Source organism: Mustelus asterias, chromosome 15, assembly GCF_964213995.1.
Source record: "Mustelus asterias chromosome 15, sMusAst1.hap1.1, whole genome shotgun sequence".
Lineage (NCBI taxonomy): Eukaryota > Metazoa > Chordata > Chondrichthyes > Carcharhiniformes > Triakidae > Mustelus > Mustelus asterias.
The window spans coordinates 21444954-21461313 of NC_135815.1; the positions used below are offsets into that span (position 1 = coordinate 21444954).

At 45.7% G+C, this 16360-nt stretch overlaps 1 protein-coding gene across 1 annotated transcript in view; it reads left to right on the top strand.

Moving 5' to 3' along the window:
• The window catches only part of LOC144504902 (WD repeat-containing protein 64-like), a 139768-nt gene that overhangs the window by 10805 nt on the left and 112603 nt on the right, over nucleotides 1-16360 (top strand). The window contains exons 3-4 of the mRNA XM_078230650.1: nucleotides 3710-3803; nucleotides 10076-10218. Coding sequence (XP_078086776.1) covers nucleotides 3710-3803; nucleotides 10076-10218 — 237 coding nt within the window. The remainder of the gene's footprint in view (nucleotides 1-3709; nucleotides 3804-10075; nucleotides 10219-16360) is intronic.

The window sequence follows — 16360 nt, forward strand, 5'->3', positions numbered from 1 at the left end:
CCCTTCCTTCATCAACCTTAATGTTCTGGGAACCACATTTAGGAGCGATATCAACATATTGGAAAGGGTACAGGGGATCTTTATCATGATGAGACTTTGTATCAGGGTCTTCAGTTATTTGGAGAGATCGGAAATGCAATGATTGTTCTCCTGAAAGTGGTAATTGTTAAGGAGAAACCTAATTGAGATATTCAAAATTATGAGGGCTTTTGATGAGAGCAAGTAGAAATACATCTGACAAATAAATGGGTGATTAACCTGAGGCCTCTGATTTAAAATAATTAACAAAAGAGCAATAAAGATAACATTTTTCACACTGAGAATTGCTAAATTTGGCAATGCACTACCCAATCTGGTAGAGAAAGCAGATTCCATAAGAACTTTCAAACAGCAGCTGGTCGTTGTTACAGACGGGAGAGAGACTGCACCTATTTATTATCTCTTCCAACATGTCCATAGCCATGGTGTTTGAATTACTTTGAAAGTATACTGTGGCTTGGCTTCCCAATCTCTTGGTTTTCATGATCCAATTTACTAATCATCTGCAGCAAACACACATAATGATTCACTCAGAATGTCAGTTTATTTCACATAAAAATAAAACCCAGGGGAGGAGTATCCACGACATCCCACAGACACACACAGTAAAGGTGGGCGATAGAAAAAAATAGTTTTACAGTACAAGAACCATAGAAGTGAATATTAGTTCATGTAATTTCCAGAGTCTGAGAAGGCAAAGTATAGAGGGTGTTTCCTTTGTGGCAGAGTTGTTCCAATGAGTTTCTGGTTGGAGATAACAATACATAAGTCCTAAACAGGGCGGCACGGTGGCACAGTGGTTAGCACTGCTGCCTCACAGCGCCAGAGACCTGGGTTCAACTCTGGCCTCGGGTCACTGTCTGTGTGGAGTATGCATATTCTCCCCATGACTTCGTGGGTTTCCTCCGGGTACTCCAGTTTCCTCCCACAGTCCAAAGACGTGCGGGTTAGGTTGATTGGCCATGCTAAATTGACCCTGGTGTCAGAGGGATTAGCAGAGTAAATGTGTGGCATTATGGGACTAGGGATCTGGGTGGGACTGTGGTTAGTGCAGACTCGATGGGCTGAAAGGCCTTCTTCTGCACTGTAGGGATTCTATGAAACGAATGATGCTGCAGCACAATGGGCTTTCTGTGCCGAGACTGCTTGGTATGTTTGATCAGGGCCCTTTAAATTCAAGCAGGCTTTGTGGAATTGAGAGTTGATAACCAATTGCTTACTCAGCTGGGTTGCTGCAGTCCTGTCTAGTTGATGTTAAAACAGCAGTCTGAGGATTTTCCAATTCCCAAAGACATATAGAGAGTTCAAAATGGTCACTTGGGTTATGTGACCTTTTTTCTCCACAATGACTTCAAGCGGAAATTTTATCCAGGGTCTGGAACTGGCTTTTATTTCAGGACTGATAATGTCCCAGTCATTCATTGTTGAAAGAGTTACCATCCACATTGAGGGAACTAGTGTTGGGAAGCCATTGTCTAGGCAGACCTACTGACTCCACGAGCAATGCGAGCTTATTAGATGCAAATGACGTCCGTTTGGTTTCCCTTTTGAAATTTGACAAAGTCCCACATGGCAGGTTGGTTAAGAAGGTTAAGGCTCATGGGATACAAGGAGAAGTGGCTAGATGGGTGGAGAACTGGCTTGGCCATAGGAGACAGAGAGTAGCGGTCGAAGGGTCTTTTTCCGGCTGGAGGTCTGTGACCAGTGGTGTTCCGCAGGGCTCTGTACTGGACCTCTGCTATTTGTGATATATATAAATGATTTGGAAGAAGGTGTAACTGGTGTTATCAGCAAGTTTGCGGATGACACGAAGATGGCTGGACTTGCGGATAGCGATGAGCATTGTCGGGCAATACAGCAGGATATAGATAGGCTGGAAAATTGGGCGGAGAGGTGGCAGATGGAGTTTAATCCGGATAAATGCGAAGTGATGCATTTTGGAAGAAATAATGTAGGGAGGAGTTATGCAATAAATGGCAGAGTCATCAAGAGTATAGAAACACAGAGGGACCTAGGTGTGCAAGTCCACAAATCCTTGAAGGTGGCAACACAGGTGGAGAAGGTGGTAAAGAAGGCATATGGTATGCTTGCCTTTATAGGACGGGGTATAGAGTATAAAAGCTGGAGTCTGATGATGCAGCTGTATAGAACGCTGGTTAGGCCACATTTGAAGTACTGCGTCCAGTTCTGGTCGCCGCACTACCAGAAGGACGTGGAGGCTTCAGAGAGAGTGCAGAGAAGGTTTACCAGGATGTTGCCTGGTCTTAGCTATGAGGAGAGATTGGGTAAACTGGGGTTGTTCTCCTTGGAAAGACGGAGAATAAGGGGAGATCTAATAGAGGTGTACAAGATTATGAAGGGGATAGATAGGGTGAACGGTGGGAAGCTTTTTCCCAGATCAGAAGTGACGATCACAAGGGGTCACGGGCTCAAGTTGAGAGGGGCGAAGTATAACTCAGATATTAGAGGGATGTTTTTTACAGAGGGTGGTGGGGGCCTGGAATGCGCTGCCAAGTAGGGTGGTGGAGGCAGACATGCTGACATCGTTTAAGACTTACCGGGATAGTCACATGAACAGCCTGGGAATGGAGGGATACAAACGATTGGTCTAGTTGGACCAAGGAGTGGCACAGGCTTGGAGGGCCGAAGGGCCTGTTTCCTGTGCTGTACTGTTCTTTGTTCTTTGTTCTTTGAGCTTGGACAGTTCCAGGAAGGATATGGGTCTGTCAGCAGCTCTTTAGACATAACGAGTTCTGATGTGCGAGTGAATTTAAGGAGTTTGCACAATGAGGTGTGAGATTCCTGAAACTGAGAAAAAGATTCCTTTATTTCTTCAATTTTTGGCGGGAGCTCCCAGACAAAGGGCCAATCATTTGGTCATGTGACTTGTGGCATCTTTTCCAGGTCAACAGAAAGTTTTGCTTTAAATTGCAAAGAACTAAAGATCTGGGTTTCTTTTCATGTCCCAGGGACCCAAAAGCCATGTACTTAAAAAGTACTAAATTTGCTGGGTTATGTGATAAAAGCTGGAGTTTGGGACTAAATTGAGTAGCTCTTTAAAAGACCCTGCTCAGGCACGACAGGCTGAATGACCTCCTTCCCTGCTACATGATTCTAGTTTATTTATTATTGTCACAAGTAGGCTTACATTAACACTGCAATGAAGTTACTGTGAAAATCTCCCAGTTGCCACACTCTGGCGCCTGTTCGGGTACACTGAGGGAGAATTTAACACGGCCAATGCACTTAATCAACACATCTTTTGGACTGTGGGAAGAAACTGAGCACCCAGAGGAAACCCATGCAGCCACAGGGAGAACATATAAATTCCACACAGACAGTGAGCCAAGCTGGGAATCGAACCAGGACCTGGCACTGTGGGGCAGCAGTGCGAACCACTGTGCCACCATGCCACCCTATAATTCTATGCAGTGCTAAGATATGCAACATGGTTTGAGGGCAGATTCTGACAGCATGACGAAAGCTTTTATGAACTTTACGTGAGGACTGAATAGCATTAACTTTGGAAGGAATTGTCATTTTTCTTTTGATGAAGTAGAATTACTCACCATCTCAATTATTATCAGCCATTTAGCTCATGTATTATAACAATAGCAGTATTTGTAAGAAGTGTACGTTAATAATAATGAATATTTTTTTTGTTATGCAGCTTTTTGGGTATTTTCCATCAGATGACCGTAATATCTTTGACATATTACCCATATTTTTGGTTTCAAAGCGACAACAAATTGAACTGAGAGAAGGTATTGTAATGGTTCCTACAGAATGATTTAGTTATTAAATTATGTTGATATTCATTTTGGTTTGAACTGCTGAGAAATAGCTAAGTATAACAACCTAACTTGCCATTGTTAAGTAACAGTATTAGAAATTGTTGAGATAAGAGATGGCATTTAATTTACATTGAATTACACACGGGGATCCGTAATATGTTGATGTGCAAAATTTAATTTCATAGAATCCCTACAGTACAGAAAGAGGCCATTCGGCCCATCGAGTCTGCACCGACCACAATCCCACCCAGGCCCTACCCCCATATCCCTACATATTTACCCACTAATCCCTCTAACCTACACATCTCAGGACACTAAGGGCAATTTTTTTAGCATGGCCAATCAACCTAACCCGCACACCTTTGGACTGTGGGAGGAAACCGGAGCACCCGGAGGAAACCCACGCAGACACGAGGAGAATGTGCAAACTCCACACAGGCAGTGACCCAAGCCGGGAATGGAACCCAGGTCCCTGGAGCTGTGAAGCAGCAGTGCTAACCACTGTGCTACCATGCCGCCCCTACCACTGTGCTACCGTGCCGCCCATTTGTAGCTGAATGGTGTGTTTTGATAACTTATCTTAACTTAAACAAGCAATCACAGGTAATTGTATCAATTTTGTGTTTTGTATGACCTATATGCCAAAAATAACTCGAAGATGAGAAGATGCTTTTGTAATTCAGTTGGTTGGTGGTGGGGATTTGGCGGAGGGTGAGGGGGTGGCAGGGTAGAATCCCAGGAAACCGAGCACAAAAAGAAAGAACCTGCATTTACATAGCATCTTTTTACAACCGCATAATGTCACAAACCACTTTACAGCCAGTCAAGTTTTTGTTTGAAGCGTCGCCATTGTCGTAATGTAGGAAAGGTGGCAACCAATTTACACACAAGAATAATACCACAAACAACAATGAGACAATTAATGGCCAGTTAACCTGCTTTGGTGATGTTGGTTGAGGGATAAATATTGGTCAAGATGCTGGGAAGAACTCCTCTGTTCTTCTTTGAAATAGTGTTATGGGAACTTTTACCTCCATCCAAGGCGGTAGAGAGGTTTTGGTTGAAAGTTGCATATGAGAGATCGCGGGCACAGTTCTCACCAAAAAATTTCTAAATATGCCACGATCCAGATCGCAATCCACCCACACTTGGAGTAATTCATGCCATGAAAGAATGTGCAGGACCTAAAGACGCTATCAAAGCCGGCTTGTCGGAGACTGGGGCACTGTTTTTAAAGGCCATCCCAATCTCTAGACAATCTCTACAGCTCCCCTGCACCCCCCAAATCTGTTGGCAAAGACCACCCTCCCCAAGCATGGCGTCAGCCCTCCCCAAGTCACTAGAACCAGCAACCACCACACCCCCCCACGCCCTCCCCAAAATGAGTGAAATCCTGCTGTGGGGATTGCCAAAAGCCCCCTCCTTTTAGCAACCGCTATTCCTACCCTACAGGCTCCATCACTCATGCCCCCCTCTTCAGGTCCTGTCCCTCATGCCCCCGATTCAAGCCCTATCCCTTCGCAGTGTCCAGGGCACTGTCCAGCCATGTCCTGGGTCACCTGGGGCCTCTAATGGCCTCCAAGCAACCCGCATGGTCATCACGTCTGGTATCCATTTGTGGAGACCAGTAGTAATTCCCGCTGGCTTCATGCTCCGCCGGCCAGTGGGCAAATTTAAGGAGCCAACTGAATTCAACTTAAAGCTAATTTTACATATTTGAATCATGATTTGAATATGCTAATTTGCTTCCCACCAGCGAGGGTGTGAACTCGATGACGTTGCTGGCCAGGGGTGGGGAGAATCTCAAAGTGAGCCCTCCCCTGTGCAAATTGCATTATGGCCCCTGTCATGAGAGTCTCTGGCCATTAGGTGATTTGTGCCTGTGCGTGTGGGCCAGAGAATTGTCCCCAGCATGTCTGACCTTGCAATACTTCTTTAGACACTCACTGAAGTAGTTATTTGCCTGCTGTTTTCAGTCTAGGTTCTTTTTGCGGCATAAATTGGGGTTTATGAGAACGTTTCTGTCTTTGCTGTAAAATACTGCTAAATGTTTCAGTTCAGCAGTTGAGGTCAGCTAGCTCAGCAGAGATGAGCGATAGAACCTGGGATCTTCTTTGTCAGTATAATTGAGATGCTCGTTGTCTGAACCATTGCAAAATGTAATTGCTAATGTATTAATTTCTATTTTAGTGAAGTTTTGGAATGCTGTTGTTTTTATTGGTTAATCTACGGGGGGGATTTTGAGCCCGCACTCTCCTTGGGCCGGGTCATCAGCGCAAAGTCCAGAGAGAATCTGGAAACGCAATTCTCTGCAGAGAGATCCCGATTTTCCTTGCCTCTCGCCAGCGGCATCACGAGGTTCAGGCCCACAAAGGACTGGAACCTCATTGAAATAGATTCTAATGTATTTAAATGTTATAAGGGGGCCCCTCCCCCTCACTAAATATTAATACACAACAGGTTTGGCTGAACAAAAGACAGTTGAGGGGATCCGTCCAGGGATACAGACGTAAGTACAGGCCCTGGGGACATGGACATGTCCGATCACTACCCTAGCACTGCCCGCTGGCACAGGCTGGCACACTGCCAATCTGGCAGTGCTAACACGTGCCAGTGCACAGTACCAAGTTTGGGCCTTAGTGGAAGCCCTATCGAGGGGAGTTAATTTATGTGTGTGGGGGGAAGACCGGGCACTGAGGGGGGATGGGGATGCCGGCGATGATTGTGAGGTGGGGAGAATGGGAATGCGAGCAATAATTGTGAGAGGGTGGGGGGGGGGTAGAGGATGGGAATGCCGGTGATGATTATTGGCAGGGAGGGGGGTTGGCACCCTGATACCTACCTCTGTGGTTGGGGGGGTTGGGGTGCAGTTAAGATTTTGCCCTGATCGAGGCACCCTTTAGAGATGGCGCCCCAATCTCTGTCGAGTGGGTCTTGCCGGCTTTATAAGGCTCCTCCCCACCAGAGTGATGGCGTAAACCACACCCACTTTTTTTGGACGAAGGGGCTCAAAATCTGGAGGGAAAACTGGTCTGCAGAGCTGGGGAGTTTCATTGTAGTTTTCTGTCTGAGCCTCTGAGGTTTAAGTTTTGGTAAGATTCCCCAATATGCATTGGTATCAGCACATTAAGGTGTGCCTGGATCACTTTGGAATGATTGCCGTTGTCGGGTCTCAAAGCTCTGTTTAAATTTTGTTCCTTATTGTGAAATTTGTACTTGTTGAGATGATTGAATTTAGTACTATGGAATGGAAGACTTCCAATTTCAACCACTTGCCTGTGAGTGTTCCTTCCCTTTTATATGCTGTTGTTGGCATTAGTCGGGGAATTCAAGTTACAAAGCCAATACACAGAGTGGACCAGCTAAATCCAAATCCATTCCTTGCTTGCTCCAAACCAAATTCAAATTTCAATTGAATCCAAATTATGGTTCCCACAAGAGAGGCAAACAAGATTGAAGCTGACAAGAAATGCCCAAAGATGTGCGGGTTAGGTTGATTGGCCATGATAAATTGCCCCATAATGTCAGGGAGACTAGCAGGGTAAATACATGGGGTTAAGGGGAAAGGGCCTGGGTGGATTGTGGTCAGTGCAGGCTTGATGGGCTGAATGGCCTCCTTCTGCACTGTAGGGATTCTAAGATAAGGCATGTCAATTAGCCAATCTTTCAGCTCATTGCTGTTTCCTGGATTTCTGGGGTATCAGCAGAAGCTGAACATGTCTGCATACCTTTAAGTGAGCTTATTCAAACAATATATATACATTTTTCTTCATTAATGCCTTACCAATGCTGTTAGAAATATAGAAACAGAAGATTTACAGCACATTTCCTTTCCTAACAGCACTGTGGGTACCTGCACCAGAAGGACTGCAGCAGTTCAGTAAGGCAGCTCACGAGCCTATCACTGCCTTCTCAAGAGCAATTAGGGGTGGGCAATAATTTCAGGTCATAGAATCCCTACAGTACAGAAGGAGGCCATTTGGCCCATCACGTCTGTACCCACCACAATCCCACCCAGACCCTATTCCCATGACCCCACACATTTACCTACTATTCACCTGACACTAGGGTCAATTTATCTTGGCCAATCAACCTAACCCACACATCTTTGGAGTGTGGGAGGAAACCGGAGCACCTAAAGGAAACCCATGCGAACATGGGGAGAAAGAGCAAACTCCACACAGACAGTGACCCGAGGCCGGAATTGAACCTGGGTCCCTAGCGCTCTGAGGTAGCAGTGCTAACCACTGTGCCACCGTGCTGCCCAGGTCTTTCCAGCAACGTCCACATCCAATGGAAGAATTAAAAAAAAGGAAGCCATTTAGCTCATTGTGTCTGAACTGGCCATGAAAGGGCAATCCAGTTTAATTGCACTTTCCAAACCTTGGTCAGTAACCCTACAGGTTATGGGCTTCAAGTGCATAATAGCCAAGCATTTCTCAAATGCAACACGGTTTTCTGCCTCAGCCACCTTTTCGGACAGTGAATTCTAGACTCCCACCGTCCTCCGGGTGGAAACATTTCACCTCCACTCCCTTTTAATTCCTCAACCAATTACTTTAAATCCATGCCCCCTGGTTATTGATCTCACTGCTCAGGGAAACAGATCATTCCAATCCGCTCCATCTGGGCAATTTATATTTTTGTGAACCTCAGATCTCTTCTGTTCCAAAGAAAGCCACTCCAGCCATTCCAATCTATTCTCATAGCTAAAATTGTCCACTCCTGACAACATCCTTGTAAATATGCTCAGTACCCTCTCTCGGGCGATCAGATCTTCCCTTAATGTGGTGACAACAACTGTGTGCAGTGCTCTAACTGTGGCCGAACTGGTGTTTTGTATTGTTTTAATATAACTCTAATTGCTCTGATATTCTACATTTCAGCTAATGAAGGAAAATATCCAGTATGCATTTTTAACCTCCTTGACCTGCCACCTTCTGTGGTAATGCAAACCACAGTCCCTCTGTCCTGCTTTTCATTCCACCACTAATCTCCATCGGACGGCACGGTGGCACAGTGATTAGCGCTGCTGCCTCACTGCTACCTGAGCTTGCAAAATCTCACTAACTGTCCTGGCTGGAGACAATACACATCTCTTTAACCTGTGCTTAACCCTCTCTCCACTCACATTGTCTGTACCTTCAAGACTTGATTACCTGTAAAGACTCACATTCCAACCATTATCTTGTAAATTGAGTTTGTGTCTATATAAGCCCTGTTTGTGAACACAACTCCTCACTCACCTGAAGAAAGAGCGACACTCCGAAAGCTCGTGCTACCAAATAAACCTGTTGGACTTTAACCTGGTGTTGTGAGACTTCTTACCATGCTTACCCCAGTCCAACACTAGCATCTCCACATCATAGCCTCATAGTGCCAGGGACCCGGGTTCAATTCCCGGCTTGGGTCTGTGCTTCTGTGTGGAGTCTGCACGTTCTCCTTGTGTCTGCGTGGGTTTCCTCCAGATGTTCTGGTTTCCTTCCACAGTCTTAAAGATGTGCTGGTTAGGTACATTGGCCATGCTAAATTATCCCTCAGTGTAACCCAAACAAGCGCCAGAGTGTGGCGACTAGGGGATTTTCACAGTAACTTCATTGAGTGTGAACGTAAGCCCACTTGTGGCAATAATAAATAAACTAAACTTATTGTGTATTCCTTTGTCTCATTCGGAGGGCTGGTGCAGACAAGATGGGTGAAATGGCCTCCTACTGTGCCATAATAATTCTGTGATTCTGTTTGCCAAATGCAAACCTGACTGTTCCTGGGAATGACATTATTAAGAAGGCAAAGGCCTTAAAATGTCAGTGTCACAAGCAGAGTAGAGTTGATTGTGGAGTGATTGATTGTGCTCAGTCAGTGCACCAAATCTAAAAGTGCCTGGAATTTCGAGTTTAGCTTTGATGGAGATCAGTAGTTGTGCTCCTTTGCGGCAGAGTTGTAGCATCCCCCTGCGTCCACACCCCACCTCGGGTCAGGGTGAATTCAGATGGGATTACCACCGTAGATGAAAATTTAGACTGCAGTGTCAGCAGCTAGCATGCCCAAGTAAGATTAGCATTGGTTAAGCTCATTAAATCGCTATTTTATTACACTTGGCATGACTACGTTCGGGTCAATAGACCACTGGCAAAATTGCTGATCTAAAAATAAACCCATTGATAGATGGCACTATTTGTAAAAAAGAATGTATTTTTTTAATGGATTATCTTTCTTGCAATCCACTGCTCTTGTCTTGACAGAAGAGAAGAGGAGACACGATCATATTCAGTCTATCGTTAAGGTGCCCCAGCTTGATCAAGTGTTAGCAGTTACACTGAAAGGAGTCATTTTACTTTATAGCAGCCAGGTAATACTGGAAATTATTACTGAACTTTTAATTCAGGTAACTGAAGATGTCTGACAAAACTAGTTGAATGCAGGTTTTAAACTTAATGGGTTATTTATTCAATAGTCCTCTGTGTGTAACATCAGAAACCTTCCACTGCCAATCTTCCATGTATGCACATCGCAACAAAAACAACAGCAATAACAACTTATATTTATATAGCACTGTTAATGTAATATCCCAAGGTGCTTCACCTGAGCATTATAAAGCAAAGTATGACACTGAGTCATTTAAGGAGATGCTAATCAGAAGATGTAAGAGGTGGGTTTTAAGAGACGGGGTGATCTTTAGCCCACGCTCACTGTCAGTGTGGATGCTGCTGGGGGCTCAAGGTCCAGAAGTCACAGTTCTCGCAAGCGAGTTTGCAATTTTGGATCTACCCCGCCCCTCGCTGGTTACATCTTCTGGGCATGAACCTGCTTTACATGAATTTGAAAGCATTTAAATGTTTTTAACCCACCCCCTCGCTGTATAATGACACCCCACCGACGTGACGTCATGCCGGCGCCATTTGCAACAGGTTCACATAGATGTGAACCAGTCATGGGGGTTTCTCCGGGGGCACAAATAAAATATAGCCCTTGGGGAGAGGGACATGGCCAGACAGTGGTCTGGCAATGCCTCCTGGCACTGCTTCTTGACACAGGTTGGTGCTGCCGGGTTGGCACCATGCCAATGCTGTCCTGGCAGTGCCAACCTGGCAGTGCCAACCTGTGCCAAGGTGTGGGCCCCAGTGGGAGCTTCATGGTGGAGGGTTCATTTAGATGTGGGAGTGACCGGGAGTGAATGAAGGAGCAGGAGATGTCAGCAATGGCCTTTGTTGGAGGAGGTTTGGGGGGGGGGGGATATTTACTGGTTCAGACTTTGGGGGCAGAAGGGGTAGATGATCGGGGGGTGGGGAGAGGGGGTGTTTTGCCAGCATGTTGAGACCCCACCCCCTGTATGATGGTGTAGAGAATTGCTAAGTCTGATTGGGGGTGGGGAAGGGAACCCCTGAGACCTCCATGGTGGGCCGGGAGGGGGGGTGGTTTACTCAGGTTATGATTGGGATGCCCTTTAAGATGGTGCCCTACTTTTTGTGGCACCAGGTTTTGCCAGGGTGTTGAGACCTCACCCCCTGTATAATGGTGTAAAACATGCCCCCTTGATGTTTTTTGGCAGAGTGTCGTAAGGTCTGGACAGAAACATGCCAGTTTTCTCACCGGAAACAACACTCTGCCATTTCTTGTAAGATTTAGTCCAAGGAGTGTCTTGAGGGTAGAAAGCGAGACAGAGAAGCACAAGAGGTAGGGATGATATTCCAGAATTTGAAGGCAAAGTCACCAAAGTTGGACTGATTCAAATTGGAGACTAACATCAAAATTTAAAAAAAAAAAATTCATTGTGCAATAAAAGGAAATATAATTCCATTGGGATGCATTGATTTTGTCCAGTTGAGCAACAGATTCTGTGGGCAAAGCATCTGTTTTAGTTTACTGAGGAACACTTGGGCAAACAACTTTCTGACCACAGATTTGCAAATTGAGCCACAGTATGCATGTTTATGTGCCATGTTTTGGCAAAACAAAACCCACCAAGGTCTAAACTCATTCTGATTCTGCGCAATAGCCAACTCATGACTCAGCCTTGGTGGTATATTAGCGTACCGTCATTGTCACAGGGTCAGGTTGCTGAAACCACTTCCTAAGAGCATTGCGGGAGTACCTTCACAAACCGACTACAGCAGTTCCAGTAGAAAGCTCAGCACCTCAGGTTAGTTATGACCAACTAGATGCTGACCTCGGCAACATCGCCTTCATCTTCGGAACCTTCATAAAGCTGATATTGGGCTGGGCTCTGAGGAAGTGATCATTTTACTCACACAATCAGCATGAGTATAAAATGCAAAGTCTTGTTTTGTAGTCATTGGGCCTGATTTTACCATTTTGAGTCTAAGTGCCGAATCTGGGCGTCAAATAGATCCGCGCCTGGAATCCCCTTGCGCGTTTTGCCGGCTCCGGTCCGATTCGCGCTGTGGGCGGGGCTTAGAGCTGGCGGACCGATCGGAGCTCTGAACTGCGCATGCGCTGTTCGAAAAAAATATGAAAAAGCACGTCCGGGCGCGAAAGAAAAAAGCAGAGAGAGCGGCTCTCTGACACAGACCATCTCGGGGGGGGAGGTGGGTGGGAGGAGAGGGGGTGTGACCGATCATCCCCGGGGGGAGGGGGGGTATGGTGGGAGGTGAGGGGGTGTAACCGATCATCCCCTGGGTGGGGGGGAGGGGGGGTTGGGAGGAGAGGGGGTGTGACGTATCATCCTCTTGGGGGGGGGGGGCACTGCCACTCCGCGGCCAATCCCTCCTCCCCACCGGAGGAACGAATCCCTCCTCTCTGGAGTGGCCGCATACTTCAAACACCACGACTGTCATTATTCACCTCAACGGAACCCCTTGCCCCCTCCCTCCCCACCGATCGGGGATGATCTGTCACACCCCCTATCCTCCCACCCGCCCCCCCCTCCCATCAGAGGATCTTACATCACACCCCCTCTCCTCCTCCCACCCCCTTCTCCCCTCCCCCAGAGGATGACCTGGGTCAGAGAGCCGTTGCAGTCTCTGACCCCACTCTTCGGAGGCTGCAGCGGCGACTTCGGATTTTATTCGGCAGGTCGATTGGAGCGCGGATCCGCATCGGACCAGAAGACGGTAAAGTGGGTTTTGGCGGTAGAGTTGGGCGCGCAGTTCATTTAGTCGATTTAAATGCATGCAAATGCATTTAAATGGTCGAGCCGCCCGATTTGGGCGTGGGCCGGACCCGCGCCCGAATCGGGTGTCGGTAAAGCCGCGATCTGCTCAGATTTCGGGTGCAAATTGCGGTATTTGCCCGATGCCCAACTTTTCCGCAATTTTGCGCCCGAAAACGGGCACGGAGTTTTGGTAAAATCGGGCCCATAGGATCCCTATGGTGCAGAGGTAGGCCATTTGGCCCATTGAGGCTGCACCGACCACAATCCCACCCAGGTTGTGTCCTATCCCTGTACCCCACGTATTTGCCCTCCTAATCCCCGTGACATGAAGGATTAATTTATCATGGTCAACAAACCGAACCCACACACCTTCGGACTGTAGGAGGAAACCAGAGTACCCGGAGGAAACCCACACAGACACGGGGAGAACGTGCAAGCTCCACACAGACAGTGACCAGAGGCTGAAATTAAACCCTGGTCTATAGCGCTGTGAAGCAGCAGTGCTAACCGCTATGCCACCGTGCTCCCCCAAATGATGTTTTCATTAAATCCTTTACCAAAGATGTCAGCATTTTTTTTCTCTTGGTCAGATTTTTGGAGTGACTTCTCCACTTTGACTGGAGCAATCATTAGTCATTACTTGCGAGGTTAATTCTGAGAAGAATTCTAACTGCATCATGCCTGGAGAATCAATTGTGCTGAGGATTTGTATTTGTTTTAAAGTGATTTTTGCTGAACAAAGGGACTAAAAAGAAACTTTTTTGCAAGGGTATGAATGAACTTTTCACTGTAATCAATAAAGTAATGCCTATTTGCGCTTGCTTATCATTTAGCCCAGCACTGACAACGTGTTCCAGAATGTGTTTAAAATAACACCTAATAAGATGCAATTAAGCAAGGTTTGATGAGTTGTGTGCAATTTTCACTTATTGAACCTTTCACATTCTTGGGAGAACTGCATATACTTTTGTCAGGGTGACAACCAGTATTTATACAAGTGAGGATATTTAATTACATATTTTACATGATCAAAATATTCGGAATGATATAGGATCACAAATTTTTGCACTATAACAACACACCATCTGTTAAATTATATCTGTTAGATTTAATTTTCATCTCATAATTTGTACTGATAAATTTACGTTAGCAAAATATATTAATCTCATTTACATGACCTTATGTGTCAGAAGCTGTGGCTTTATTCTCTAAAAAGATAATGTCTTTCCCTCTGGAACAGGAAATTTTCTATAATATTGAATACTGCAGTAAGCAGCATGTTTGAAAATGTTGGAACTTCAGGCAAGCAATGGTAACACTTGTCCAGCAGCATAACACAACCTGCCATGTGCTCTTTTCAAGCACATGGATCAAACCTTAGGCCAACCAATACAAATAAGGGGAAAGACCTAGAAAACCTTTAAGGATGTATAACAGGGATCAACTATATTTATCCTGGAATACTGAAAGAAAATAAGGGTGATTTGTGGACCACTGATAACCACAATTTCACTGAAGAGATGCCAGTAAACTGGAAATGGAACCAAATAATGTCTGAACTTAAAAAAAACCAAACTCAAGCAACTGGAGACGCATCAGTCTTGCTTTCATTTTGTATAAAATAATGTTTTTGACACAATGTGGATGGCACAGTGGTTCGCACTGCTGCCTCACAGCTCCAGGGACCCCGGTTTGATTCCGACCTTGGGTGACTGTCTGTGTGGAGTTTGTGCATTCTCCCCATGCCTGCGTGGGTTTCCTTCGGGTACTCCGGTTTCCTCCCACAGTCCAAAGATGTGCAGGTTAGATGGATTAGTCATGGGTTATGGGGATAACGCCTGTGTAAAATACTCTGTCAGAGAGTTGGTGCAGACTCAATGGGCCGAATAGCCTCTTCCACGATAATGGGATTCTATGATTTGATTCTATTCTATGATTTGACCATACCATTCTCTTCCTCATTGTTGTCAAGGATTGCATTTGCCTGATTCCATTCTTATCCAGTTACAGATGGGAAAGCACCTGCAATGGCTTCTCTCCCTGCCTTGCCCTTTTACCCCTGGTGTCCCACACAGATGTACCATTAAGTCCTTCCTATTTCTCATCCACACGATGGGTGACTGTTGGATAGTCTAACAGAACCAAGGTAGTACAGGAGTCTCCTTAGTTGATTTCACTTGCTGACCAATTTTCCATTTTGGACACTGGTGAAGGTGATGGTTCCTCATCAGATTGTAACAAGAGTCAAGTCAAGTCCATGATGCCACAGGTGGCTCAGCTGCACGGGGGGGGGGGGCAGTAGGAAGAGTGGAAAAGCGACGGTGATAGGAGATTTGTTCGTTAGAGGAAGAGGCAGGTGTTTCTGTGGGCCATTGATGTGATCCAGGACATAAAGCTGCCTCAAAGCTGTCAGCGTCAACATGTCACAGAGCGATTGCAGGACATTCTTCTGGGAGACGATGAACAGCCAGACGCCATACTGCCAATGAAGAAGATAGGAAGAGGGTTAAGGTCCTGAAAATAGATTTTAGGGAGTGAGATAATAAATTAAATAGCAGGACTTCAAAAGCAGTAATCTCAGGATTACTCCCAGTGCCACATAGGGATATGAAGATTGAGTAATTGAACATATGATGGATAATTTGTCTAGGAGAGAGGAGATCTGATATCTGAGGCACTGAGACCAGCTCTGGGCAGATGGAACCTGCACTAGATGGTCAGATTGCACCTAAGCAGGAATGAACCTAACAGTGGAAAATCATGTCTCATGAATTTGATTGAGTTTTTTCAAGGGGCAATGGAGAAGTTAGAAAGTGCAGTGCAATCAATGTTGTTTACATGGACTTTAGCAAGGCCTTTGACAGGGTACCACATGGTAGGTTGTTGCATAAGGTTAAATCTCACGGGATCCAGGGTGAGGTAGTCAATTGGATACAAAATTGGCTTGATGACAGAAGAAGGTTGTTGTAGAGGGTTTTTCTTTTCAAACTGGAAGCCTGTGACCTGCGGAGTGCCTCGGGTCGGTGCTGGGTCCACTGTTATTTGTCATTCATATTAATGATTTGGATGAGAATTTAGGAGACATGGTTACTAAATTTACAGATGACATCAAGATTGGTGGCATAGTGGACAGTGAAGAAGACTATCTAGGATTGCAATGGGACCTTGATCAATTGAGCCAGTGGGCTGATGAATGGTAAATGGAGTTTAATTTAGATAAATGGAAGGTGATGCATTTTTGTAGATCGAACCAGTGTAGGACTTACTCGGTTAATGGTAAGGCCTTGGAGAGAGTTGTAGAACAAAGAGATCTAGGGTACAGGTTCATAGCTCCTTGAAAGTGGAGTCACAGGTGGACAGAGTGGTGAAGAAGGCATTCAGCATGCTTGGTTTCATTGGTTAGAACATTGAATTC